Source organism: Rosa chinensis, chromosome 6, assembly GCF_002994745.2.
Source record: "Rosa chinensis cultivar Old Blush chromosome 6, RchiOBHm-V2, whole genome shotgun sequence".
NCBI classification, from domain to species: domain Eukaryota; kingdom Viridiplantae; phylum Streptophyta; class Magnoliopsida; order Rosales; family Rosaceae; genus Rosa; species Rosa chinensis.
This window is the reverse complement of record NC_037093.1, coordinates 19737498-19765251: the sequence shown is the minus strand read 5'-3', so window position 1 is coordinate 19765251 and position 27754 is coordinate 19737498. Positions and strand designations below refer to the sequence as shown.

The following is a 27754-nucleotide window of genomic DNA, read 5'->3' as shown; positions in this document are numbered from 1 at the left end:
AATTTTAATTTTTTTCGTTGTAGTTTGGGTCTCGATCTATGTGGTCAACCATAAACCCTAAATACACACAAAACTAAAATGCTCACCACCTCTCACTTGCAACTTATTTTTTCGATATGTCAGCTCTCACACTCTCGTAGGTATGAGATATATAACCTAATGTAAAAATTTTGAGAAATTTATCTCTTAGTGATTCAGCTCCCCTTAGGAAAGTAGAAGCGTATAAAGGGTTCAGCGCTTTATTTAATGTCGAAATGATGAGGGATCGAGTTAATTTTTTTACACGTTACCGAATAATACACTATAAATAGATGGGTAATGTGAAACTGATCGATTTTCAATTTCTATTATTTGGATCGCACAAAATGGTTACATGCCTACTAATGTAGTCTAATTTATTAGTTCCATGTAAATGTATACCTTCCATGACAAACAAGGTGAACATGACAAACAAGGTGGAGGAGATAAAATTTATCAAATTCGACTGTTAGATATTCTCATGACATAAATAAATGGTTATGGTCAAAATTTCAATTTTTTTCGTCATAGTTTGGATCTCGATCCACTTGATCAACCGTAGACCCTAAAAACACATAAAACTAGTACGCACATAACCACTTATACACAAATTCTTTTTCGAGCTGTCAGCTCTCACACTCTCGTAGACATAAGCTATATCAACCAATGTAAAAATTTTAGAAAATTTTATCTTCTCTTGGTTTCGCTCACTTAGATAAGTATTAGCATATAAAGGGTTGACCGTTTTGTTCAATTCAAATTTATTGATTTTCAATTTCGATTATTTGGATCCCATAAAATCCTTATATGTCTACTAATATGATCTAACTTGTTTATTAATTGTATTAGATAGTATACTATGAGCCCTGAAAAATATATAAGAAGTGGAAATGCAGTTAGTGGATATTGAGTTTACGATCACAGTATAAAAGGTGCTCGAGAATATTTTCAGAATTTCTTAAGATGAAATCCTCGATTTAAAAGTCAGATAATAAAGTACACGACACGATGATTTCGTAGGAATTTTCGGAAAATTTTTCGCGTTTCTAAGTTATTTATAGTGATTTTTTGAAGTTTTGGAATTATGGAAAATCATTTAAGAAAAATAGTAATTATCGCGGTGCAATCTGAGCCATTAAAATTATTCATCACTTGATCTTAACCGTCGAACTTCATTTTCAAAAGGGGTTTTAAAGACCAGACGGGTATTGTGCGACCCAGAAGGCCAGAACCTTCGAGCGTCTCGAATCGTGAGATTGGACCCGGCGATGCTGAAACTTGACGCGACCTCATCTCTCGATTCCGGCCACCTCAGGTCCACGAACCAGTGGCGATTGAACCATCTTGGCCGTGAGGTGCAAGCCGTGACCTTAGATCATCCAATTGGTAACGGTATGACATCGAGAAACCGCTGCAACTCCGGCTAGTTTTCTAGCAATTTCCGGCGACTCCAGCAGCGGTTCAGCGTGCATGTCATACGGAATTTGTTCTACTCCTTGTCCTTTACACGTCTCTGTAAGTAGTTGTTCGATTCGATTAAGTTTTGGAGAAACTGTATTGTGGGTGCTTGGGATTTTTACTGTGATTTCTGTTTCCGGTAGTAATTCCGGACTTCTGACTTTCTCCAGTAGCTATCCTGGTCCCAGAACTCGGAAGCATGATAGGTCGAACCCAGATGGTTGGCCGAGCTGAGTTGATGATCTTGGGTAAGTTATGCAGTCGCGGTGGCAGTTTCGATCTTCATTTGTAACTTGCTAGTTTTGATTTGTGCTGTGAGTTGATTTGGTTGAATTCATAAACACAGAATTCTTTAAGTTTGGAAAAGGAGAGCAAAGGGAGAAGACACGCTTAAGCAGCCAAAGATTCAGACTATGATCGAAGCCAATTACAAGAATCAGACACGTAGCTTCTGGGTTTGTCATTCCTCCACCGACTGTTCGTCCACCTCCGAGTTCTCATTCAACATCAACCGATGTGGGTGTGTCAGTCTCAGTCTGTACTTGAGTTTGAGATCGATCTCAGGGCCTTCCTCTTCGATTAGGTAGACCACGACTATACTGCTGATTGGCACGTGAGAACCCAATGTTAAATGACCATTCCACCCCTTTGTTGAGAGGGAGGGCTGGCGCCACAGTAAAGAGTTTTTTACCCACTGCAACTATTTTGTCGTTTGTGAAACATTTAATGACCTTTTTGCCCTTCCATTAACATCTGTTTGGGGCGCACCCTACGTAGGGCGCATTCCAGCCTTTCTCATATATATATATATATATATATATATAGAAAAATTCTTGCGTGGGGGCTGCCACGTGGTAGGGCCGTGCGGCCCTTCAATCAAAAATCTCAAACTTTTTCCTCTTTTCCAAAACTGCCCATGATTTTTAATATGCAATACCCAAAATAAACCCCTGCTTGGGCACTGATTTGCCCCCCCCACTGTCACGTGGTGCGGGTGTCGTACGTAAGACTTCCTCATATATATATATATATATATATATATATAGGAATTTTCTCAGGTGTGGACGTCCGTACCGAATTTTCGGTACGGATTTCCTGTTTTCGACCACTTTCCAGCCACATTTTTACATCTTAACTGTTCAGTTTTTAGGTTCTAGTGTATAGATCATCTTTACAAAATTTCAGCCAATTTGGTGATCGTTAAGGCATCCAAGACTGCATTTTACACGAATGGACCGAATCTGTCGAACCGGAACCGTTCGTATTTATAATGGTAAATTGCAGTTTTGGATGCCTTAACGATCACCAAATTGGCTGAAATTTTGCAGAGGTGATCTATACACTAGGACCTAAAAACTGAACGGTTAAGATGTAAAAATGTGGCCGGAAAGTGGTCGAAAACAGGAAATCCGTACCGTCCGCTCGGTACGCACGTCCGCACCTGAGACGGACTGTGTGTATATATATATATATATATATATAGACTTTGCAGACAAAAGTGAAGGTGGTTCATCTAGTTGTATATTAATATTTTTCAAACAATAACAGGATGATATCTCTACTGAGTTTGGATTTTGAAAGTCAGTCCGGTGAAAGTTGGTTGTGCCATATTGTCATCATGATTTTATCTCTTCAACCGAGGTAATCTTACCTGCACGTACACACGAACACATAATTATGACATTCATCTTATTATTTTCACTCAAGGTTGACAAAAATAAACTATGACCTAGAAAAGACACAGTCACCTTTTCGTCGAGCAGAGAAATAGTGATCATATCATTATGGCTGTTGTTCTCCTTTGAGTTATTCAGGAATATAGAAATCTATTATGCCAACTGATTTAATATTAGAAATAATATTATGTCAATGGTCAGAATTACCTCATTACAAAGAACACTGATTGAAGCACCGAATTATTCACATTCACAAAGATTCAATATTTTATAACTTGGTCATATAGTTTATACACAACAATGCATATTAAATCAGAAAAGAAAACTTCATTATTCACAATTGATATTTTACATCTTCGGCATATCAATTTATACAGAATAATGCATATTACTGATAGTTGACAAAGAATGTCCTTTTGTGTATGGATCGATAAGGTCAATTGAGTGCTAAATTTCTAGTATAGCCAATTCACCGGCATATGCGCAGAGACAAACAAAGGTACAGATTAACATGTACAAATTAACTAGAGTTGCATTATGGACACATATACATTATAATTGGCAAAGAGAAGTAATCAATGAACAAATGTAATTAGACTTGCATTATGGATACATATGCTTTATAAGTAGCCTAGAGAAGTAAAGAAATGAGCAAATGTCATTAGACTTGCATTATGTACAGATTAACTATACTTAAATAACATAGTAATATCACTATGAAAGTCCCAAATGTCTGTATACATTTATAGATTAAAGCACTGTATTACTTCAGCATTTTCTCTTGCTCTTGCAGATGATTGAGATCTTCAAGTTGGTAAGAAGACTTCATAGATGGATAAGTTGTTCGGGATTGTCCAAAGAACACCCATAATTTTCAAAAGTTGAGTGCTAAACAATTATTTACTTGGTGCTGATTTCAATTTCACATTGGTTGACTTATTGACAAATCAATTTTATGAACCGGCCACTTGATTGTTCTTATTTTTCTTCAAGTAGTAAACAACTGAATATGATATCAGAGTTGGCCCCCCCTTTTTTTTTTTAGTTTCAAAAGAATGGAATAATTTCATTAACCATATATTTGTAATTGTACTTCTCCCAATTGTTCACATCAACATAGCCTTACTTACAAAATTGTCAACAACAATTTTGCTAGTCTCTTTGGAATTACTTCTTTATGTGTGCTTCCACCAGCAGCGGTTCTACACTCAACTAGGGGTGGGCATAAACCAAATAACTGGCCGAACCGAGTTGAAAAAAGGGAACCGAACCGGTTAGAAAAAACACTGAAAAATGCCTAAACCAAACCGGACCGGATCTTTCCTATTCAGACCCGATTTGGTGCTTCAAACCGATTGATGTAAATCAGATTAACTGAATTTAAATATTAACAACCCTAATCTCTCTCTCATTCTCTCACAGCTGCACTCCATCTCTATATTTCACCGTCTCTCAATGAAATCCCTCCCAATCTCAACCCATCTTTAATAGCAATCAAATTCTCCAAAGCTTAAGTGTAGCAGACAAGTTGTTTGATCTATTGCCTTATCCTTTCATTTTATGTTTTAGCTGTATAGTATTGCCCCACGAATCCCTTGGGCCACCGTATCTGATCGTGGAAGGGATTGCATGTCTGTAAGTTCGTTCCATCTCCGTGGTTCAAATCGAATCTGATCGTCACCGCCGACGCAAGCCACATCAACACCAGATCTGAGGTACTTTTATTTAGAATTTGATTTAGGCTATTAAGATCTGGAATTGCATGTCTGTTCTATTTGGGTTTATATAAAATATATGATTCAAATTATGGTTTATGATTTTCAAATTATGTATTGCAGGATAAGGAATCATAGCAGATCTGGAGGGGTTGAGATGAAGTCGAGAGTTTATTTTGCGAAGTGATCTGGGAATTGAGAATCTATGTAGTTAATAATAGGGAAAATGGTCCGTACGGTACCCCGCCTTTCCTCCTTATAACTTTTGGTACCTGACAAAAAAAAAACATCAATACGGTACCTGATGTTCTTTGCCCGACCGAAGATTGGTACATATGGCCGTTACCTCCGTTACGGAGCTTGCCAGCTGGCAATTTTAGAAGGGCATTTTCATCACTTCGTATATTAATTAATTTTTTTCCTCTCTCTCTCTCTCTCTCTCTCTCTCTCTCTCTCTCTCTCTCTCTCTCTCTCTCTCTCTCTCTCTCTCTCTCTCTCTCTCTCTCTCTCTCTCTCCTTTTCATCCATTCGTATATTAGAGCCCCACCCTTGGAGAAAAACTGAGCAACTGAAAATGCAATGTCTTCTGCTGCTCTTTGTGAAGGAGGGTCACCAAATACTCATTTTCAATCTGTTTCAATCAAATATAAATCAAAGCTTGATCATTTAGCCAAAATAAAATATCAGGGAAGATTAATAAGGGTCTATAAACCTGAGCTAAGATGATTGGACCTCCTTGTGGAGCAAATAGCTTTTCATCCTTCATCATCTTCATTATCTTGTTCACATATTGCTCCATGTGTTTCTGCAAAGCATATTTATATTCAAAGCATCATGTAATTGTGCACATGATTGTACTAATAAGATTTGAAATTGAATCAATTGATCAATTAGTACCTTGTATGGTTCATTATCTGATCGGAAAGTGACTCCTTGCTTATCAGTTCTTCTTTCTTACTTCTTCATTTCAATCATCCTTGAGAGCTAGCTGCAACAACAAAGAGATCTTGCCCCACTTCCACTTTGAACCATCTTCTTCAAGTTTCAGTTAAGAGAGAGAATCCAGACACACCTTATAAAGGCCAACCCAAATCATCAAATTTCAAACCTCTACTTATCTTTCTGGGTTTCTTTCCACCTTTGCTTTCTGGGTTTTCTTCCCCAATTTGATTCCAATCTCGTCCCACATAGTTAGACTTGAAACTAAAGAAAAATCAAAATCTTTCTAGCTACTTCTTCTTCTTCTTCCCCCCTGCTTTTGTAAATCATATATGAAGCCGAGAAGCATCAAGATTTCATTTTCGTTTCCGGTGCCGGAGCCGATGGCGCCGAATCTCATTCCAAGGCTGACAAGAATGATCAAGAATCTGAGTTGGGTCCTTCTGGTATGGTGCTTGATACACTTTTCAAACCCAAAGACTTCCATTTGAATCTCTTTGATTTGAAAATTTCTCAAAACTATGACTAGAAGGCAAGAAAGAAATTAATCAGAATTCAAGTTCTTCCTTTTCTTTTCGGCAACAGAGACTACACATTCATCATACTCTGCCCAAGTTTGAAACAACACAGATAATCAAGCATAACCTATCACCCAAATTCTCATCTTTCTATAAATCAAGCATAACCAACAACCAAAGTAGTTGAATTTGCTTGCATTGAATTAAAATTGGGACAGATACATTCATTGCAAAAAGATGGAACTGTCACCCATGTCCTCTTGGAGGCCGGTGGAGGACATGGGCTGCGGCGGCATTCGAGTTGGACTCGGTGGTGGGTCAGCGGGAAGGCTCTGTGGAGAGAGAGAAAAGTGGTGGCGGTGAGGTGAGCCCAGTGGAGGAGAGGGCCAGATTAGGAGGACGATGGAGCCTCTCCTCTGCTTCGATCTCCTCTCTGATCTCATCTCCGCCGTCATCGAAGAGGTCCATCTGCATATGCTATTAAGAGTGAACTGCAAGAGTGGAGAAGAGGAAGAAGGAGAACAGAGGAGGAAGAATTGAAGAAGGAGAACAGAAATTAGGAAAAAAGAAAAGAAAAAAAAGAACAGAGAGAGAGAGAGAGAAAAGAGGGAAAAAAAATTAATTAATATACGAAGTGACGAAAATGCCCTTCTAAAATTGCCAGCTGGCAAGCTCCGTAACGGAGGTAACGGCCATATGTACCAATCTTCGGTCGGGCAAAGAACCTCAGGTACCGTATTGATGTTTTTTTTTTGTCAGGTACCAAAAGTTATAAGGAGGAAAAGGCGGGGTACCGTACGGACCATTTTCCCTTAATAATATTGTTTTTTTTTTTTTTTTGTGAAAATATTTCAAACAGTATCCGAACTTAGGCCGACTCCTAACTTCAGTACCCGATTATGCAAAACTATCACTTTGGTACCCCAAGTTTAAAGGCCGACCCAAGAACGGTACACGCCATCCATGACGGTGTTAACTAACAATCCACGTGCTAAATTTAGAGGGGTATTTTGGTCATTTCGTTAATGAACCTTCTCTTTAGCAGATCTCCCTTCTTCTTCTCCTCGTCTCCTTCATCTAGGTTTTGTCAGCTTGTGATTGGAAAATTCCAAAGCACTCGAACATACAAGAGCTCTCAAAACCAATCAAGCAAATATTCCATTAACCAGGAAGAGAAGAATGGGTTTGAGGCAAAACAGATGGTGCCATCTGTGGCTTTCGGGCTCGGGTTCCCTTTCTCAGGGCCACCATTTTTGCTCTGTGGGGCTGCTGGAAACTCAGGGGAGAACTCGATAATGAACTGGTATTCAAGCCTCAATGACCACAACCCAGAAATCTTTGGAGTTTAATTCCCACGCAGGGCCAGGCCTCGTCCAGAGAAGTAGTCGAACCAGAAACTAGGCAGGAATGAGTCGAGAACAGCCGGAAATGTCGCTGGTGTCCAAGAACACGGCTGCCTGAGACCAAACCCAGAAACCAAGTCATTAAAACCCGATCAAATTCAAAAACTAATTGCACAGGCTTGTTGGGCATGACGAGGAGATGAGATTTCATACCACATGTAGCCAAAATGGTGGTCGGAATCGCCGGGAATTGCAGAGCTCGCCGGAGAAGTCTCAGAGATTCCAGTCGTCGTTGCTCCTTCTCCGTTCAATGCATGAGTGATCCAAAGGCACAGGGACGTAGGCGAAGCAGAGACGAAGGGAATGGTAACTGTACGCCGTCGTGGGGTGGCCGGACGTCATCCCTCCAGTCTGGTTTCTTTCTCGGGTCGCGGCTAGTGTCCGGGTCAGAGAGCACCGAGCTCTCTCTCTCTCTCTCTCGTAGGGACAGGTGTTGTTGGTGAGACCAAACAATTGGTCTCATAATTTTTTTAATTAAATTAAAAAAAAAAAAAAGTTAGACTGAATTACCCCTCAAAATATGCCACATGGTTAGCTAGTTAATGCCGTCATGGACGGCGTGTACCGTTCTTGAGTCGGGCTTCAAACTTGGGGTACCAAAGTGATAATTTTGCATAGTCGGGTATTGAAGTTAAGAGTCGGCCTTAAGTTCGGGTACTGTTTGAAATATTTTCTCTTTTTTTTTTTAAAGAACTTTGGCACTTTGCAGTTTATATGATTGTTAATTTTCCCAAATTTGCAAATGTTCTATTGTCTGTAATCTTGTAATCTGCAAATCTAGGCTATTACTCGACTTATTCTTGTTCTCAACTTCCCACGATCAGTTCATGAATTTCACTTTGAAACAAAAAAAAAAAATTGATATAAAAAAAAAGATCAAGCTCAGAAAATTGGTTATTATTTGTTAGATTTTTTAATATTTTGCTAAATAATAAATTGGGTTGATCTGCATAGAAAATATTATACTATATACTAAAGCCCGGTTACTGTTACTACTGTTCATAAGGGACGGAAAAGACGGTTCTGCCCCCATTTAGATTTTTTTTACGCCTCTGCCACTGACCTTTTTTTTTTCTTCTCTATTCCTCCAGAAGCCTCCTAGACCGACTGTTTTTGCTCTCCCCTGCTTTCTAAACAGCCTCCGTCACTCCCTGCTTCCCCAATTTGCACGGAGAGAGAGAGATAGAGAGAGAGATCGGAGGCAAATTCTCACGTCATCATCTGAGATCGGAGGTTAGTTTCTCTCCTTCAAGTGTTACCATCGATCGGCCCATAAAAGGTGATCTTCGGTGACTTTCTCTTCTTTCGTAATCTGGTCTGCGAATCATTGATTATTGATTCGTTGTTTTATTGTTTTATCTTTGATGGTCGGGTTGGACTGAAAGTGAGTGAGAGAGAAAGATCAATCTCTTTCGAATCAGATCAGATTGGGCTTTGTGGAAAACAGAAGAAGGCTTGCTGTTGTTTAGTTTATTCTTCTGAGGTATAGTCGGTAGACTTGGAATTGTTCTTATTCAAATTTGTTTTCTTTCTTTCTTTCTGCTCATTATCTCCTCTAATGTCAAGTGAGAGGGTTGGACTCTATTCGATCTTTAGCATCAGAGCTTTTTCCAATCTTCAATCTATTGATAAAAGGTAGTCATGAATCATCTGTTCGCGGAATTTTTTTCAATTCTCTATATGTGAACTGGATTTTACTCACTACAATTAAACCAACCGTGCTTGGGCTTTGAAGATAATCATGTTAGACCAACTAGGTGAGGGGTTTTGTACTATGATCAAGATAATCGTGTCTATTTTTCTTTTAATCTCTTAAATTTGCTTCGGTTTCTCTTTTCCTATATTCAGATTGTGAGGTGTTCAGTGTTCTGTTTCCAAGAATGAGTTTTTAACATTGTATTTATGGGATGATCTACTGTTATTGCTAATGTTAATGGTTAATTGAGTTTCTAAATTTATTGTTCAATTTGAGTTTTATGTCTATTTGTCACATTTAAGGTAGAGTTTTATGTCTGCAGTCTTTGATTTCATTCAAAATCTTAATTTTTCACCATAAAGTAGAGTAAAGTTCACAGCTCATACTGTTTCGGTAGGTTTTTGAATGTGAGAAGTTAATGAATCATATGTAGTTATATATAGCTTTATTAAGTAACTATCCTGCTGAATTGCACAGTATTCATTGTTTTCTACTAAATATACTACAAGCTGTCAATTTAAGTTTTGATGAATTTAGAGATTAGAGGAGATAAATTGTTATATGTCTTTGTTGAAATTGTGATACAAGTTTTGTATTGCTTTTGTATATATCTAGAAGGAATTTGTCAACCCTTGAACCTTAAAAATTTGTTGTATTGCTGTTTCCTCTGAGAATGGGTAAGGAGCTTCTCCTCCTTGCTCTTGCTTCTAGCTTTGTAATGAAAGCCAAGTACTGAGACTGTTTCTATTGCATGTGACAAGAATATTGGCTAGAACTTTCCGTTAGTGTGCATCCAACTTTAAAATCTCTGTCATTTCATGGGTGAGGCCAGATTCTCTTTGCCACCCAATTCAACTGTGAATTGACAAACTTTTTGAAGTGGCAAATACTTTGTCTTTATTGAACATTTTGATTGTCTTGCTTTTTCCTGCATTGTTTTCACAAGCCCAGTATTGAAGAACTTTGCTTGCACTTTGTTAATTAAAACTGTGTTTGTCTTATGCATAGATTAATTAAACTACCCGAAACTTCTCTTTTATTCTTTTTTTTTTTTTTTTGCTTTCTGCTTTTTTGATATTTCATATTTAGACAAGGATGGCACCGAAAAACTTCTCCCCTTCAGCTCTGTTGTTTTGGTTTTTTTTTTGTTTTTTGTTGTTGTTGTGGGCTACTGCAAATGCTTAGATAGCAGCACATTTAATTGGATTTCCCCTTTTAATCTACAATGGCAGCACCGATTCATTCTTTTTTGTTTACTTCACAAAATACTTTTGATTTCGTTGTGAACGTAAAAGACACCATACCCCAATTGTATTACAAAATAGCAAAGGCCGTAGCTAATCAACCTCTTTTGTGCAGGTTTAAAACAGAACACCAGCTAAAGTGTTGAAGCTCCAGAGTTTAAACTCAAGGGTGAGGCATAACTAAAGGTCGCCACATGAATCCAATTGAATCCGGTAATTCTCTCCCGTAATTTTTACGTGATATTAAGAGGCTTTTCATCTTTGTTGCATAGAAGTACAAAAAATGTTACAGAGGGAAACAACAATACGCAGAAAAGTCCTGTTTCCATTCGATTCATTTCAACTTGATTCATTTCAACTTCCACTAAGCTACGCTCTCTTTGATTACGTTTTCAGGTATTTTGATCCATTTCAATTCTATCACTTATCAAGAACAATCCACAGAGGGATAGACTGTCTGCTTTCCTTCGCACAAAGGTAGTTGTTTCTCCGCTGATCTGCTCTTTAACCTATAAGTTGTTAGTTGTTTCTGTTTTTTAATTTCTGTTTGTCAATTTGTGATTAATTTCTGTTTCTGTTTTAAATTGCATTGAAACGAAGAGTATAGCTGTTTGAAATACTATAGAAACTAATAGATTTCATAGATTTCAAATTGTTTCAAACTTCTTCCTATTTACCTATCATTCTTATAAATTTCTACTCATTAAATTTGCAGATCATATATTATCAAGAATATGAATTATACTGTTCACAGTATGTTTTCTATGTTTTATTTGTTACTAAACTTTATACTTTCAGTATTCTGCTTTCTACACAGATGATATAAATTTCAATGTTCTACATTTGCTTAGATTTTTAAATTACAATATTCAATTCCTGAATCATATCTTATCAAAAACCTCATGAGTGTCCATCTATTAAGTTCGATACTATGATCAGCCTTAAGTTCGTGTCAAAAGTTGAGGTCAATCTGGAACAACAAATAAACAGGCTACTGTCAATCATATAGATTATTCACCTTCGCAGACATCAAACTGTATTTCTGCACTCTTCGATCTTCAGCCAAACTGTTGGCTTCAAAGTTGGCTAAGAAGGGAAATCCAAGCTCTTAGCAGGTTAGTAGTCCTTGCATGAATTTTCTCTATCACTGACATGATGCATGTTTTGCCATCATTCATTTTTCATATTTCACTACAAATGAGTCTACATGATTTGCTTTCTCTATTTTTATACAGAAACATGTAAGCCATTATGATGGAATTCAATTCTATTAAAATACCTGAATGACATCAACAAGTAGTGCAGCACCTAATTATCAGAACCTTATCATATTATTTTCAGCCTGCTTTCAAAACCTCATCACATCAACAAGTTTTGGATTATAAAATGATCAAGAAAGATCACAATCCTTTTCCGCTGTTTTCCAGAGTTTTGGCTCGACTTTGTTGCAAGTAATAAACTGAAATGCAATTATTTGAATATGTGTTTTACAATAGCAAAGGCGGAAAACTTATTCAGCTGATTTCACTCTGAAACTCAATTCTAAGTCACCTATGATGACCTGGAAATCGAAGTAAGAGCCTGGCACAAGCAGAAATTCCGGAAGAAATTCAAAAAGTTTGCAAGGAAGTTCAAGCAAAGTTCAATTGCCAGTCCTGTTTACCTGCTCTGAAAATTGTATTCTGTATACGGGCATCTGCTCTTTCAATTTCAGTTTCATATCAACTATATTCACTTTCAATTTCAATTAGCACTCCTATTCATTACACATAACAACTTCTCATGTATACAATTACTTTCCTAAACAATTCATTAACAATCCTAACTCCCGCAGCAAAGCGCGGGCAACTATTCCTAGTAAGTTAAAAAGAAGATGGTGAAGACAATTAAAAACAGACAGTTCCTGAAAAAAAAAACCCCATTCAAATTGCAAAGAAAGCCCATTAAAATGGCTCAAAACCGAATTGGGCTGACCCGAAAATTAGGCCCAGTTATTTTTAAATCGGTGGTTGGTTTGGATTTTGGGCCTAACCGATTATTTTGGGTCAAAGTCAGTTTGGGCCTGAAACCGACCCGCACTGACATTTTGCCCACCCTTCTACTAGAAGCAATTCAAGTGCTTTCTTCCTCATCTGGCCAACCTAACAAATCCTTCAACCTTAAGCAAATTTATCTCATACTGAAAATAGTTTTTGGTTACCCCTACTTCTATTATTTACTCTACGGTTTCCAAAACTAATCTATCTTGGCTACTTGGTACTAAATTTCACGAACCTTGTGCTTCGCAGAGATTTGGAACAGAGTGAGCAAAATATAAAAAATAAAATCAGCAGAGGAGAGTTGTAACCTATTCAGATGCATATGCCAAGAATAATGCTGAAATCGAAGCTATCCAAGATGGCGATGTGATGCCAGGCCCTACCACATTCACCATCATGTGTTGTCTGAAAGCAATGAGAAGATGCATTGTGCCTTGCACAGTTGCACCTACTGATGTACAAGGCCTAGTTGCCAGAAGACAAAGCTGAATCTGGATTTAAACCCTAATAACAGAAACCATGAAGGGTTAGGTGATATCTTGGTCCTGTGTATTAAATAGTGAAAGGTCACATCCATCCAATTCAGACATTAAATTGAACAAATCTCACATTCATCATTGATGATAACTTCTTCTCGAAGAGCAAGAAATATACAGACACCGGATTTATCAGGCTCCCAGAACAGCACCACGCCACCATAGAAGGAAAAAAAAAAAAAAAAAACTGAGAAGTTGCGAATTTAACAATGCAGGAGTCATCGTATTACTGTCACGCCACCATGTTATGATTGATCAATGGCTGTATGGTAGTTTCTCGAGTGTTTGGTTTACATATGCTTATCTAGAATTAGATCATTATCTCAATGTTAACATTCTAGCAATGGATTGTACATTAAAACTCTTTACACTGTGCTTTATATTGGCCTCCAAGGGCCTGAAGAAATTGATAGTAATCATAGTGCTTCTGCATTTAGCATAAACATTATCAGCTAATATCAAAGCAATTAGGCCACTCAACTAACTTGAGCAGAGGAAATGAGAGACATATCATGACTTGAATGACCAAATACAAATAACATGCTTAATAAATCAAATTATAGAAAAGAAAAGGAAAAAACTATTTCTGTAGGGGCAGAAAAATAAGATTATAAGTTGATCAATCAATCTATCAATGTTTCCTTCCTTCAAATCGAGTCTTTAACCAAATTGTGGTTGAGCACTGCTAAACAATGATCTGCACTGGATAGTTGTGAATGCAATCTTCCCATGGACCACTAGGAGACGGTTTTACATTATGGAGAGCCTCCCAGACAGCACTGTTACACTTGAAACCGCTTCCAAATGCAATCTGCCAGACACGGTTCCCCTTTTGCATCCTCCCCTTTGCCTCAGTGTAAGCCAACTCATACCAAATTGAACTGGATGATGTATTACCAAACCTGTGGAGTGTCATCCGAGACGCCTCAACATGAACTGGCAGAAGCTGCAGATTCTTCTCAAGCTCATCAATCACAGCTCTTCCACCAGCATGTATGCAGAAATGATCGAAAGCAAGCTTAAAATCTGGGATATAAGGCTTGACTTTTGCATTGAACAGCTTCTTTGCAACCAAAGTAGCAAAGAAGAGAAGCTGCTCACTTAGAGGCAGAACAAGGGGACCCAATGTTGTGATGTTAGTCTTAAGAGCTCCACCAGCAATTGCCATGAGTTCCTTTGACAAAGAAACCCCAGTTTTGCCAATATCATCCTGCTCTTGATAAACACACCTAAACGCCTTCTCATCCGCCCCTTTATGAGTCCTCACAACATGAACAAGCTTATACTTAGCCAGACGCTTATCCAATGACTTGTTCGAGAGCAAAACCGCAGACCCACCAACACGAAACAAACAATTCGGTATCAACATGGATTTCTTATTCCCAAAGTACCAATTCTGAGTGATATTCTCAGTGCTGACAACAACTGCATAAGTATTCCTATGAACTTGCAACATGTCCTTAGCAAGATCAACAGCTATAACTCCAGCACTACACCCCATACCTCCCAAATTAAAACTCCTAATGTTACCCCTCAACTTATACTTGTTAACAATCATAGCAGATAATGAAGGAGTTGGGTTAAACAAGCTACAATTCACAACAAGAATCCCAATGTCCTTAGGCTTAATATTTGTATTAGCAAACAGATTATCCAATGCACCAAAAATCACCTGCTCTGCCTCCTCACGCGCCGCCGCCATCGTCGGCCTCGGCGGAATGGAATGCATTCCTTCAGGAAGATAGGTCTCCTCTCCAAGGCCAGACCTCTCAAGAATCTTGCGCTGAAACTCGAGCGAGGACTCATCAAAATCCCCAATCAATCTTGAATGGTCCATAAACTTGTGGTATTTCACTTTCAAATGGTCTGGGGGCTTGTAACAGGAATAGTCCACAAGGTAAACGGATCTGGGTCGGGTCATAATGTAGACAGTGGATCCGAAAACGAGAACAGCAGAGAAAGTGATGACACTGACCAGGTTATACTGGAGTTGGAGCCAGAGCTGGTGAATGTCACCCGGGTTCATCTGAGCGGCTTCAATAACAATGATCCCCATTAGAGGAATCAAGCAGAGCTTTAGAAGATTGGTTATCAAGTAATGGTAACCCAGCTTCACATACTTCAAGTTGACACTGTTCAAGAAATCTGGGACTCTACGGCCTTGGTGGATCTGAATGTTCTGAGCTCCACCATTGTCAACAGACTCAGAGCTCATGATTGGGTTTCTGAAAAACTCGACCTCGGGGGGCTGAAAACTTCAAATTATTGGGTTTAGAGAAGTGGGTTTTGATAGGAGGGGTTTATATAGCGAGCAGAGCAGTGCACGTGAAGAAAGCGGATCTGAGAGGGTCGGGTTTGGGTTTTTTTTCAAGTAGTTGATACAACAACTAGGGCCAAAAAGACCCCCGTACACGATTACAGAACACGTAGATTAGTGAAATGACATAAAGATGAAGATGAAGAGTGAGAGAGGTTTAAGAATGGGTTGGTCTCTGTTTGGTCTAAGATTTGTGAGGGAGGAAACAAGACGAAATTGAATTAAAAAAATCTGGGGACGAAAGGGGGGTTTTTTTGTTTGTTTTGAATATTTTGGGGGGTTTTGGAGGACAGGAAGCTTCAAGGCGATTTCTCCGCACGTCTTCATCCTGGAACTGACAGCAGTAAAATAAGGCGTTGCGGTGCAGTCATGTACTTCATCAATCCTCACCCCCCAAAATATAGGGAGCGTTCATTTTTGTTTGCTATGGTACAAATCTCTTATCTGTCCATCTAGCAAATTTGAAGCCCTCTTATGAGCCGGATATTGATCTTATTCTAATGGAAAGTATTTACAGTTTGGACAATTGTTTCACATATTTATATTACGCACTGCAATCTCACAATGTGAATTGTTTGGATTTGTGTGTTTGTATTATCACATATTTAACAGTGTAATTTCATCGGCTGAATCATTAGTCTTTTAAATTAACATTTAAATATCATCTTTACAAAAATCTCAACGTCAAAAGAAAAAAAAATCTTTTAGGGGATGGTGTGAAAGCTAGGAGGGTTTCAAGGAGGTGGATCGAGTAAGGGATGGTCTTGCACACAAATCGTGTTCGGGTCGTAGGTTGTGATTAGGGATTGTTGCTTTCCTATCGAGATCTGCTAAGGTCATCTCATTTTGTTGGCCTGGTTCTAGATCTATCATCTACCGCTTTTCTCCAATCTAGTGCATGTTACTGAATCGGAAAGTTTGGACTTTCCATGGTTGTGTAAGTTTTTTCTAGTGAGTGTTGTAGGCTGAATGTTGGGAAATGGCGAATCTTAAGTGGCTAATGGAATCGGTCAAATGATTGGCAACAGAAAAGGTGGCGAGTTGGCAGGAGCTCTGGTGGTAAGGGTAGCAGCAGCCAAATGCTCTTTCTGTGGCAGATGGTGAAAGTTTGGGTGACGGCAAGATAGCGGTTGGACATAGGATTGGTCAGGTTTTCGAGCTGCAACATGGTTTGGAGTTTGAGAGTTAGGTGTAGGCATAGGTTTTGGCCTGGGTGGCAGTTTTTGCATGGGCCTAGTGGAGGCACCCCTCTAACTTTCAGCTCTATTTTGTGGGTGGTTTATGAGACATTGTTATTTTGGAATTAAGTTGAATGCATTGGTCTCTTACAATCCCTTAAAATTATCCCTTAGGTGAGCAAATCTGTAAATTTGTATGCGTTTAGTGATCTAATAATTCATCCATGACCATATCATTATTAATTGTATGATCATACATCAACGAGGTAACATAAGACCTTAACCTAGATAGAGGAAGTACCGTGAATGAAACATTCGGAATTATATTAGGAGTCTCGACTATCAATTCCGACACAACCAGATAATACGACTTGAAACTCGCACGAAATAAAACGGGTTAAATTCGCACGATTAAAAAGTGAGTCGGCCGCGGATCAACCCGCCATAACCCATTTAATAAACGGGTCGGCTGTAGGTCAACCCGCCAACATGAGATGAACCCGTATATCCCATTTATTAAATGAGTTGGGTTATATATAAATTTATAATTATATAACCCATGTCGACAACCCATTCAAAAAAAAAAAAAAATCTCACTTTAAACTAGGGCTACCACTTCACCGATAATACTATAAATTGAGTGGGGGAATTCTTAGCTAAATAAAATTGGAGAATAAGGGAAACCAAATACTGAAAAAAGAGAGAGAGGACGAGGAAGGAAGGCTTCACTTCTACACTAGATGAGATTTTGTTCCCCTACGAAGCTTGATTGAAGCTTTCCACTCTCATTCAAGCACTTGGTTACTTGGGAAATGGCTGAGAGAGAACAACAGCACCAAAGTGATGCACAGATGCAATCTCCAAAGGATGACATGGTGGCATGTGTGATGGCATTGGAGGCTGCTTCGCTTCCATGCTTGCCTGCCAGAGAGCTTCAAGCAATAGACCATTCGCCGCACCCGTCTCATCAAATTGATGTTGAGAGACATGCTAGAGATTTTATGGAAGCTGACAAAAAGCTTCAGCTCTTTTTTATTGGTCTGCAACGTGAGGATCTGCCCACGAATGCTGAAAAACTAAGAAAGGAGATTGCTGTGATGGAAGAGGAGTGTTAAAGGTAAAGAATGAGATTATCAAGAAGAATGAAAGGTTAATCCAAGGGTGGAAAATGGAGCTGAAAGACCAACTGGACAGACACATTACTGAGCTTGAGAAAGTGTAGTTACTTAAGCAGTAGATATGTAGTATGTAATGTGTCATCCCATATATCTTATGGATCATTTGGTAGCTTAGCTAAAGAATGTTTTTTTTTTTTTCCCATTCTCTTTCCTGTATAAATTAGAGAGAATATCACAAATAGTCACTCAACTTTTACCTATTTGACACTTTGGTCACTCACTTTTTAAATATATCACTTTGGTCACTTAACTTTAACTTTGTTATTCACTTTAATCACTCCGTTAATTTTTTTCATTAAGAATATTTTCGTCTTGCCAATTGTGAAAAATTGAAAAGCTGCATTAGAATGATTGGGAGAAGTGATTAAGGTGAGACAAAATGTCCCTTAAGTGACTAAAGTGATTGACATAGTAATAGTTGAGTAACCAAAGTGATATATTTCAAAATTGAGTGACTAAAGTGTCGAATGAGTCATAGTTGAGTGACAATTTGTGAAATTCTTCCTATAAATTATGATTAGTTACAACCAAATTGGCTAGAGAATTTTGATGATTCTACGTTTGGCTTTTACTATAAATTCTTTAATGAATTTAATCAATTTATACATTTTTGTAGTTAAATGAGTCGCAATGTTAACCCTTAAATGAGTCATTTTGTCCAACACAACAGAATATATTTATTAAATGGATTAAGCGGGTTGAAAACGAGTAACCCATTTAAAAAATATGTTGGGTCTAGAAATTTTCGACACGATTATTAAATGGGTTGGATTTGAATTTTTTTTTTTTTGTGACACTATTGGCCATTCTCATCACAATTCTCAAACAATAGTACCAACCCACCTGGTATGCCTTTTTGTCTATATTTGCTGCAACAAAATTGATTTTCAGATGCTCTCCTGAGAGCTGCTCGCACTTAGCCACCCACTGTGAGCGTGGGGTTGGGGGGTCAGGGCCGGCTTTGTGGGCGCGGAGGTGGTCAGTGGTTATAATTAGCAAGTAGCTGGAGGCACTAGGAATTCTAGATAGCATAACCCGCCCCTCCAAAGAACTCTATTCCCTTTATAAGCCTAAGAATGATCAAGAAAGCGAGCCTTAAAAATCTAGGATGGCCTCTACATCTAAACTAAGGTATTTTTTTTATATTATTTTTTTATAATTATTTATTTATTTTTATTTATTTATTTTTTTCTTGGATGGATGATGAATGAAGCATTTTCATAAAAAATAAAATGTAGAAAATAGTAGAAAAATGACAGCATGGAGACCCAAACCTACCCCAAGAAATCATTTAGATAAAGAGCACCGACCAGTTGGGTTGTTCTTAAATATAAATAAGCAGTTTCTGAAAATCTTAGCTGGGCATGCAACCCTACCAAGTCATCGTTGACTTCTATGGAACTTACTTTCACGTGTTTTCTCTCCCGCTATTGATTCATTACATGATTGTATTGACCACTTTTTTTTTCCCGTTCAAATAAAAACGCAGCAATCATGTTCTCAATCAGTTTTACTTTTTTCTTTTAGATCTGTTCAGCTTTATTTTGATGGTTTTCAATCACATTAACCTAATCATGGTAGCAGATTGGTCAGACAGATCAATTATAGAGTAGTGACTTTTGCAAAGTTTGGTGCATCATATTTTCTACCAAGTAGACCTGCAGAGTGAGATTATACAGGTTTTCAAGAACAAAGCGCGACAAGTAATCTTTTAAGAACGCCTTCTACAACACGACGTAATAATTAATATTTCAAGAACGCCTTTTAAAATACAAAGTCACAGTTAATCTTTTTAAGTATGTAAACCTTGAATCATTGTTTTGAAACCTATAGAAAATCTGATTCCTTGCTCAACGTTCACTTCAAGAATGGTGTTCACCTGACCAAGGAAACTTATATTCAAGAATGAAAAATAAACAGCTTTACTTATAAATAAGGAAAAATATTACAAATGGTCACTGAGTTATGACCCATTCGACACTTAACTCACTGTATTTTCAACAATGTCACTTAACTCACTGCCGTTAATTATACTGTTAGAAACCATTAAAATTGAGGGTATATTTGTCAAAACACTTAAAAATGCATTTCTAACTTTAAAAATTGAGGGTATATATATTTTAAATTATATTTAAATTTTTTATTTGAAATTCCAAAATTTTTTAAAAATTGAAAAAAAAAAATCTGATAATTTTTTTTTTGTAAAGTTAAAAATGTATTTTTAAGTGTTTTGACAAATATACCCTCAATTTTAACGGTTTCTAACAGTAAAATTAACGGCGGTGAGTTAAGTGAAAGACAAATGTAAAAGTGAGTTAGTTAAGTGATATTATTAAAAATACAGTGAGTTAAGTGTCGAATGAGTCATAACTCAGTGACTATTTGTGATTTTTTACCTATAAATAACTAGCATTCCTCCACACATGTCAAATGTTTTTTTTTGTTTTTTTTTGAGAAAATAAAAAAGAAAAGGTAATGGAAGAAAACATTTATGTTATTCAGAAAGAAGATAGTAGGAGAGAAATATGGGTGTGAGATTTTTTAATATTTCTTTTTCCTAATAAACATATATATTTTTTGTAATTGTCATAATTGGCCTTGTGATTTAATTAATGCTTAAGGTTTTTTAATTTTTTAGGGTCATTTCTGTCAAATTTTTTTATTTTGACTAATAAAACTTATTCTCTTAATAATTGTATGAATTCCATCTAACGGTTAAATTTACATAATTTTGGTGGGAGCATCTGCGATCCGGGTACCACTGGACTGGACCAGGGTGAAAAGAAGAGAACTAGCCCAATTCTTGTATTCAAGTCCCGAAGCCCAATCTGATTGATCTAAGGCCACGTGCCCTTCCAACCGCTTTACCTTCTTGGTGAGGAAGGCGGTTCTACCTTGTCTTGCTGAACAAGGCGGCCTCTGAGTCAAAATATAAAGACCCAAAACCAATTTCTTCACCAAGTTACCAAATTTCACTTACCCTCCTTGTGGATTCTCCGGTACGTCTTTTCTGAAACTCCAGTTCATTTCATTGTTCGTCAGCTAATTATGGATCCTCTTTTTACCTTCTATCTTTCATTTTCCGTGTCGCACAATTTTGTCTATTCTTTCGTACCAAGCTGATTATGCATTTGTTTTAGCAAAAATTGTTAGAAATATGTAATTGAGTAACATTTTCGTGCATGATTGCGTGAGATTTGGTGTGTTGGCTCGATTGGTAGTGGTTTTTTTTGTCTGCGGCATTATTTCGAACACCTGGTGTGCAGTTTCATACAAAACTTGTTTGCTTGTAAATTTCTGTAAAATCTCGGGCAGTTTTAATTTTGTGGTGTTATGTTATGTTGAATGAAACTCTAGTTTTTGATCTTCCTAATTTTGCTTTGTTGCACTAATAAGCGTATAGATGGCATTTAGGATCTCAAGTAGAAAGCAGCTTGTGATAATGTGGTAGCTCAGGGGTTGTATACCTCAATGTTTTCACTCAAACTTGCTTTTCTTGTGTCGATGAACCTGAAAGATATTATCTTAACAAGCCGGTTACCGAATTGGCAAATAGAGTAAATGCCATTTCTCATGATTCTTTTGGTTCTTACTATCATATTTACTTGGGAGTCTTGCTAACTGTGGTTTTGACAGGTCACAGGTGACAGTCGGAAACTTCCTTCCTTTGTAGTTATTCTCTATTTTTAATTTTCTTCTCTATATGATTCTTGCATATCGTTTTTATTTTTGTCAAAGTATTTGCTGATTGGTTTTACATCTTAATTGCAATGGCTTGTTTTTGCCAATGCCTGTGATGTTTAAAATGAGCATATATATATATTTTTTTAAAATTATTAGGCCATTGGTATCATCTTTTGTAATGAATATCTTGTTTTAGGTGTTGGTGAAGATGGAATCGCAGAAAAGAGAACTTGAAAAACAGCCTGCTGGAACAACGGCTACTCCACCTGCTGCTGCTGCAACCCCCACATCTTGCCGAAAGAAGAAGAATGAACAAGCCACTTTCTTGGAAGACGTGAAGGATCATATTGATGAGTTTATCCACGCTTCTATGGACGAACACGTGTCTTGCTTCAAGAAGACCATTGACAAGGTTTATTCTTGCTTCAACTTTGATGCTGATGCTAAATACTGCCTACACAATAAACATGTTCATTCTATAATTGGTTGCGTCTGTGCTGATAATTTTGCCTTTTGTTTCAGATGTTTAAAATGTCAAAGGTTGTTGCTGAGAAGAATGCTGCTGACGCCAAGGGAGTTGAGAGTTCTCTTCCCCTTCGAACAACAGTAGCAGACTAATTTCTTCTCCTATTTTGGATGGTTCTGATACCTCGAGTACTAATAACTTTGCTCTGAATTTGGGTGATGTTTATATTTCAACTAACTTGAAAACTTAAGCTTGTGGGATAAATGACAACTATTATGGAGTCTATTTCCTAGTTGATTATGGTAGGACTGCTCTGGTTATCCAAACAACATGTGTGCTTTCAAGGTCATTTTAGTATGTCTCTACTCTCTAGTCTCTGTTGGATTTGATCGAAATGGTAAATCTGTTTCCACCTACTGTGAGATTAGACAGGAATTATTGTTTCTTATGAATTTATGATTGCTTTTAGAAAGAAAGAAGTTATGGCGATTGAATTTATAGATATAGTAGTATTTTACTATGCCATCAAGGAACATTTCATCGTGCGACTGCCCTCCTTACCCCTATCCAGGAGCTGTGTTTGACCGAACTTCTTTTCTGTTGTCTACCTTGGTGGGGTTTGAGAGGCAGCTGCTTACCCTTTCTTGGATTTTAGAGGTTCAAATCAGGGAGTATTGTGTGATTTACCCACATACAAACCATTTAAAAACGACATTACAAGGCAATACAGCTCATAAAGCACCTATGATTAATGGCATAGCCGTTGAGGTGCCCGCCCATTCACCATTCATTGCTTCCGAACAGATGGCAAGGTTCCATAGCCACCGCCGCCTCTTTACCACCGCCTTCTTCAAAACACCTTCAGCCATAAGCCCATAACTGGAAGGAAAAACATATCATGTCTGCCTAAATGAAAATTGAAGATCACATAATTTTTTTTTGACTTTGTCAAGGGGAATTTAAAGGCTTATTAGGTCTAAGATAAACCCCTTCGGCGTATGTGAAAAACTGAACCATTGGCCTACCATGTCTACCCAAATGAAAATTGAAGATCACATAATTTTTTTTTGACTTGTCAAGGGGAACCCAAAAGCTTCATAGGTCCATGATAAACTCTTTCGGTGTATGTGAAATGCTTTAACTGTGCATTGCAGCACAGTGTCTGACCACTTTGACAGCTTTAGGATTCGAACCTAGGTTGGAGAGCACACCCAACTAGGCAAGAACTACTAGGCCACTTGCAGTGGTTGAAGATCACATGATAATTACGCTACAATCACCAATAGTGGGTATGGGACCATAAATTGTGGTCCATTTTAGATCTTCAGGTTATTTTCTTGCTGATAAGCTTAGCTTAGCTACTTGGTTGACCTATTGTTTTTCTCGAACTAGTGCCCAAGCAAGAGGCACATGCTTTCTCTCGTATACTGGGAGGGGTTGGTGAACAAACCCGGACCCTTCAACATAATTTAAATTTCAAACAAATTTTGATTTCCTTGTAAACCATCCAATTGTTCTTGGATCCATTTATGGCAAGATATACGCAAAATTTGTATTTGGTCTAGTGTTGGATCATCTACCAACATTAGTCTTTCTTAAACCGGTAGGTATGTCTAGCGCTGGATCATCTACCAACACTAGCCTTTTTTAAACCGGTAAGTATGTATAAACTTTTCTTTCTTAAAAATGGTGAGGATCTAGGGGCATCAAAGGATGAGGTTGTGCTTAGGGTGGCTTCAATAATACATTCTTTGGAGAATTATCAATGAGACAGAATCCCGAGAGAAGGAATAGAGGAATAGAAGCAGCGACAGTGATATACACTCTTAACAACACAATGAATCAAGATTTAAAAATTCACAACTGCTATAACTCAAAATGACCTATTATAGAAGTCATCTTGAAGGAAATAACGAAACAACCAAAATCACTCATTTATTGTTAAACGCAAGGACCAAAATTGTGTACTTCTAAACACCAATCAAAGCGTCAATCATCCAGAATTGCCTCAAAGTTTCAATCCTAAAAATCTATGTGGTCACCAGAATTTGGAAATTAGATTATATGTATTGGAAAGTTCTTCCCAATATATAATTGCAAGTCACAGGTGTTGCTGTTTGGGTTCAACCGTACCGGTCAGGCACTGACCTCTTTTCTGTTGGGTGTTTGGCCATGTGGCAAAACCTCATCGCGGGAAACATTTTTATCATCAACTCCTTCTTCAAACACACTTTCCCGCCTTTTCTTCACCTTATGAAGCTCTCTCTCTCTCTCTCTCTCTCTCTTCAAGTTTAAGCCTCAAGGCGATTAGGAATTCAAATAATTCAATTTCTTGTTATATATTAATTCAGTTTCTGTGGCTTCTCGTCTTGGTTATGGTTTGAGTTTGAGTGTGAAGCTTATGTTGTATGCATAATTCCATATGAATACGATGAAGCAATTCAACAAGTTTAGAACAGGTACTTGACACATACTTATAAGATTCCATTAGCAGCTAGCTTAAGCTGAATCTTACACCTAGAAATTCAGAGTACGTAGATTACATACATTTAAAGCAACAAAATAAGAAACTGGGAAGTCTGATTAACAACATAGAAGAATCACGGGTACGGTTTGTGATATCTTCGATCAACTACTAGAACTGTACTTAGTACTATACCATTACAGCGTCATCATCGAATTAAAACGGATCAGAAGATCGAGCTAGCGATGAATCTTTATTCATTAACTAGTGGGTACATATATGGAGATCGGACTTCTTCTTGCATGTGCTGCTTCAGTTCAGCTTCATGCTCCTCATCCTGTAATTTTAGCAGACACAGCTCAGTGGGATTAGCTTTAGCTTTGGCTAAAAATTAACTCTAACAGGTTCGAGTTTAGTGTATCAGATTAAATCTTAAATGTATGATTACATGCAACAACTAAGTAAAAGCATGTTCAAAAGCACCTATATTGGTTCATGTGGTTGAAGGCTTGAAACTAGTTTGGTGTTGCTGGCAGAGGTTAAAATAGGTTAATGAAAATGAACCCACTTGGTCTGAAGTTTCGAAATTACTTGTAGTTTTGGATACCCAATTTCCTGGTAAGTTAACAGCTTCTAAGATATTGATCATTAGATCTAAAGCTAAGAGTAAGAAGTGGGTTAGCAGAAGTCAATGGTCCTATTATAGCATAGAATAAGATGCAAAGAAAAAGTTTGCTGATGTTGAATGGTAGTCTAAGAATTTAAGCACAGTCAAAGAATCAGAAACAAACATTTATATATGTCATTGCGTAATTAAGGTGCTGGAGGAGGACTTTGACAGATAGTATTAGTAAAGACTACCTCTTTTCCTCATCATGACCGATGTTGCCATGGCCACTCCCACTCCCACTCCCACCAGAAGTCCTGTAATCCGGGAAAGGAACTTGGCCTGACTCGATATGCTTCACATCTGCCACAAGAAGGTCATAGTGCCTCTTAACTTCCTCAGGAGTCTTATTCCCCACGGCCCTGGCAACATTGTACCAGCGGTCGGGGGTGTCCTTGTCGTAAAGGGCTAGAGCCTTCTCGAACGCCTTGTTCTGCTTGGCAGTCCAAGATGAACCCGAGTTACGCGAAGACATTGAGCTAGAAGCCATTGAGAAGTGTTGAAATGGTTTTCTAAAGGGGTGAAGGGCAAAGGAGAGAGTGAGGAGGGTAATTATCTGGACGAGTCAATAGAGATCAAGACTTAAGTCAAGAGTTGTGTGATGTGTGCAAAGTGGTGGAAATGCCTGCTCTTTTATAGGCAAGGTTGAGAGGGTTGGGGTGGGGTATTGCCAGTTGGCGAAGAGATCTTGCAAAACTGATGTGGAATTTGAATGATTTGTCTACTTAGCTACCACAAAATTAAGTGAAACAAGGACAAGATGATGACTAAACAGACGTGTAGGGAGAATCAGTATCTCCAAGAATTTTTTATAGACATGCAGAAAATCCATAAAGTTAAGTAAAGTCCTTTTCTTCGCTGCCCTTCTCTTTATATATATATATATATATATATATATATATATATATATATATATATATATTATATCAGGAGGATAGTTTCCCTAATTAAGTTAAGATGGAGGTTTAGTGATGTACGGGATACATCACGAGTTCTAAACATGTAGTCGGATTTTCAGTCATCTCCTTGTCTTGGCAATACATATTTAATTTCTAATCTATCTTGTCTATTTATGTTGCAAAATGACTTAACTAGCAACGAAGTCCGATTCAAGTCATTCTTACTGTATACAATTTGGGTTAATGAAATGCATTAGAAGTTCTAAAACCACTTAAACTAGTCAATTCAAGATCAGAAACCTAGAAGATCTTATCTTCTGATATGGTAAGTTAGGAACCTTTCCTGCTTCTGCATGAATGGGTAGTTTGGTAAGTTAGAGGCTAAATGCATTAAGAGATAAGCATTCCAAAAGAGAAAAAATAAACAATGTAGAAATACTATCTGGGTGAGCTTCTTCATCTGCTGAGATTTCATTCAGATTACCCTTCTGTTTTACTCTCTAACTTGCATGGTCTCTCAGGTGGGGTCCATATGAATCAGAACCACAGTCAATCAGATTGACCGTACAAAACTTTCACGTGTACATCATAAACCCCATTTCTCATTCTCATTATCTTCTGGTTTTTTTGAAAGAGTTTCCTGGCATGGCAAAAGGCCTCTGTGTACTGAGAATAAGTGATGATCTTGTTTTAGTGTACTCTGTCCTAAACAACCTTCCAAACTCTCTAGCTGGCTTAGGTACTTTGCTGGGTCCTTGTAATGATGCATGGTTTGTAGTTTGAGATATTTCTTTGTTATCACAATCTGAAATATCCCATCATCTGGTATAATCAGAGTTCTATTAGAGCCTACCTAGTCAAAACTGAGTTCAATGATTGTTTCAGTTGAACGTAAACCCTTAGTTTATTGTAGGAAACCACGTTTTTCTTGATTAAGTTTGCAACATAAGATAACAATGCAGAAAACCCATGTTTCTGGAAATTTGAGATCTAGGAAATAATAAATGAACTCAATTATTTTATGAGTCTCATTATTTTGGTCCCATTCATGTGCCAAACAGTTGAAAAGCATTTGTAGAGAAATACAAATTTCAGTACTGCCATATAGAACAAGAATATCCATACATGATCATTTTGCCTTGTCTTTAGCTGTTGCTTGAGTATGGCGCATTGGACTGGAGTCACAAAAACATTAGTTCATTACAGCCTGCCACTTGTTTTTCTACTTTTTCATATTGTAGTTCATTTCAATCCAGAAATCATTGTTCTTAGCTGCTATATCTAGCTATCGGTAGAGTAATTAAAGCAAAAGTTTCGAGTTTAACCTCCCCTGGGGTGAACAAAGAGTACTTTGAGTTCGGTTCTAATTCTGTTTTTTTGCTTCTATATCATTCATGATGAACAGCTACAGCCATGTCCCAACTGATATCATCGTAGTCATGGACTCATGGGCAACCGACTTGCAATAATGTAATAGAATCATTCATAGGCCATTGTTCTGTTTCCCAGCTGTGGTTTTTAGAACTTCTCACTTTTCCATATCACTACACATACATTTACGAAAGCTGCAATAGTAAACCACATAATGCTACTTAAATTGTCAAAGGTTTCTTTATTTCAGTGTTTGGTAGCAATTAGGAGACAGTTGCATGACATTTT

The 27754-nt window shown here is 37.7% G+C and overlaps 3 protein-coding genes and 2 long non-coding RNA genes across 7 annotated transcripts; 2 read left to right on the top strand and 3 right to left on the bottom strand.

Annotated features, from left to right (window-relative positions):
- Nucleotides 1-5484: 5484 nt before the first annotated feature.
- LOC121049705 lies at nt 5485-5905 on the bottom strand. Its single transcript, XR_005801109.1, has 3 exons — nt 5765-5905; nt 5580-5672; nt 5485-5498 (listed from the first exon to the last, which is right to left on the bottom strand). It is a non-coding gene; the product is annotated as an uncharacterized LOC121049705 (long non-coding RNA).
- A 3039-nt stretch (nt 5906-8944) lies between these two features.
- On the top strand, nt 8945-12408 carry LOC112174685. 2 transcript variants are annotated; one of them, XR_005802425.1, is made up of 5 exons: nt 8945-9210; nt 10783-10880; nt 11064-11144; nt 11694-11782; nt 12164-12408. It is a non-coding gene; the product is annotated as an uncharacterized LOC112174685 (long non-coding RNA). The 2 variants fall into 2 exon arrangements; XR_005802424.1 differs by lacking the exon at nt 8945-9210 and adding an exon at nt 10154-10559 and having other exon boundaries at nt 10609-10880.
- Nucleotides 12409-13687: 1279 nt separating this feature from the next.
- LOC112174521 (3-ketoacyl-CoA synthase 4) lies at nt 13688-15931 on the bottom strand. Its single transcript, XM_024312303.2, has one exon. It carries the CDS (start codon nt 15455-15457, stop codon nt 13928-13930), a length of 1530 nt encoding a protein of 509 aa, XP_024168071.1. The 5' UTR covers nt 15458-15931; the 3' UTR covers nt 13688-13927.
- A 4829-nt stretch (nt 15932-20760) lies between these two features.
- Nucleotides 20761-22482, top strand: LOC112173367. Of its 2 annotated transcripts, none has more exons than XM_024310978.2 (3): nt 20761-20914; nt 21796-22011; nt 22122-22482. In XM_024310978.2, the coding sequence occupies exons 2-3, from the start codon at nt 21808-21810 to the stop codon at nt 22215-22217; spliced, it is 300 nt and encodes a 99-aa protein (XP_024166746.1). In that variant the 5' UTR covers nt 20761-20914; nt 21796-21807; the 3' UTR covers nt 22218-22482. The 2 variants fall into 2 exon arrangements, with proteins under 2 accessions (XP_024166746.1, XP_040365040.1); XM_040509106.1 differs by having other exon boundaries at nt 20774-20914; nt 21790-22011.
- A 2032-nt stretch (nt 22483-24514) lies between these two features.
- On the bottom strand, nt 24515-25798 carry LOC112174446 (protein RADIALIS-like 2). The gene is made up of 2 exons (XM_024312219.2): nt 25391-25798; nt 24515-24866 (listed from the first exon to the last, which is right to left on the bottom strand). The coding sequence occupies exons 1-2, from the start codon at nt 25684-25686 to the stop codon at nt 24842-24844; spliced, it is 321 nt and encodes a 106-aa protein (XP_024167987.1). The 5' UTR covers nt 25687-25798; the 3' UTR covers nt 24515-24841.
- Between the last annotated feature and the right edge of the window lie 1956 nt (nt 25799-27754).

Bases quoted from the DNA above. Each gene is read 5' to 3' on its own strand.
- LOC112174446 (XM_024312219.2), bottom strand. From the start codon at position 25,686: ATGGCTTCTAGCTCAATGTCTTCGCGTAACTCGGGTTCATCTTGGACT. The intron at 24,867-25,390 runs GTAGTCTTTACT...CTAAAATTACAG, and splicing joins GGTCATGATGAGGAAAAGAG to GATGAGGAGCATGAAGCTGA.
- LOC112173367 (XM_024310978.2), top strand. From the start codon at position 21,808: ATGGAATCGCAGAAAAGAGAACTTGAAAAACAGCCTGCTGGAACAACG. The intron at 22,012-22,121 runs GTTTATTCTTGC...CTTTTGTTTCAG, and splicing joins TCAAGAAGACCATTGACAAG to ATGTTTAAAATGTCAAAGGT.
- LOC112174521 (XM_024312303.2), bottom strand. From the start codon at position 15,457: ATGAGCTCTGAGTCTGTTGACAATGGTGGAGCTCAGAACATTCAGATC.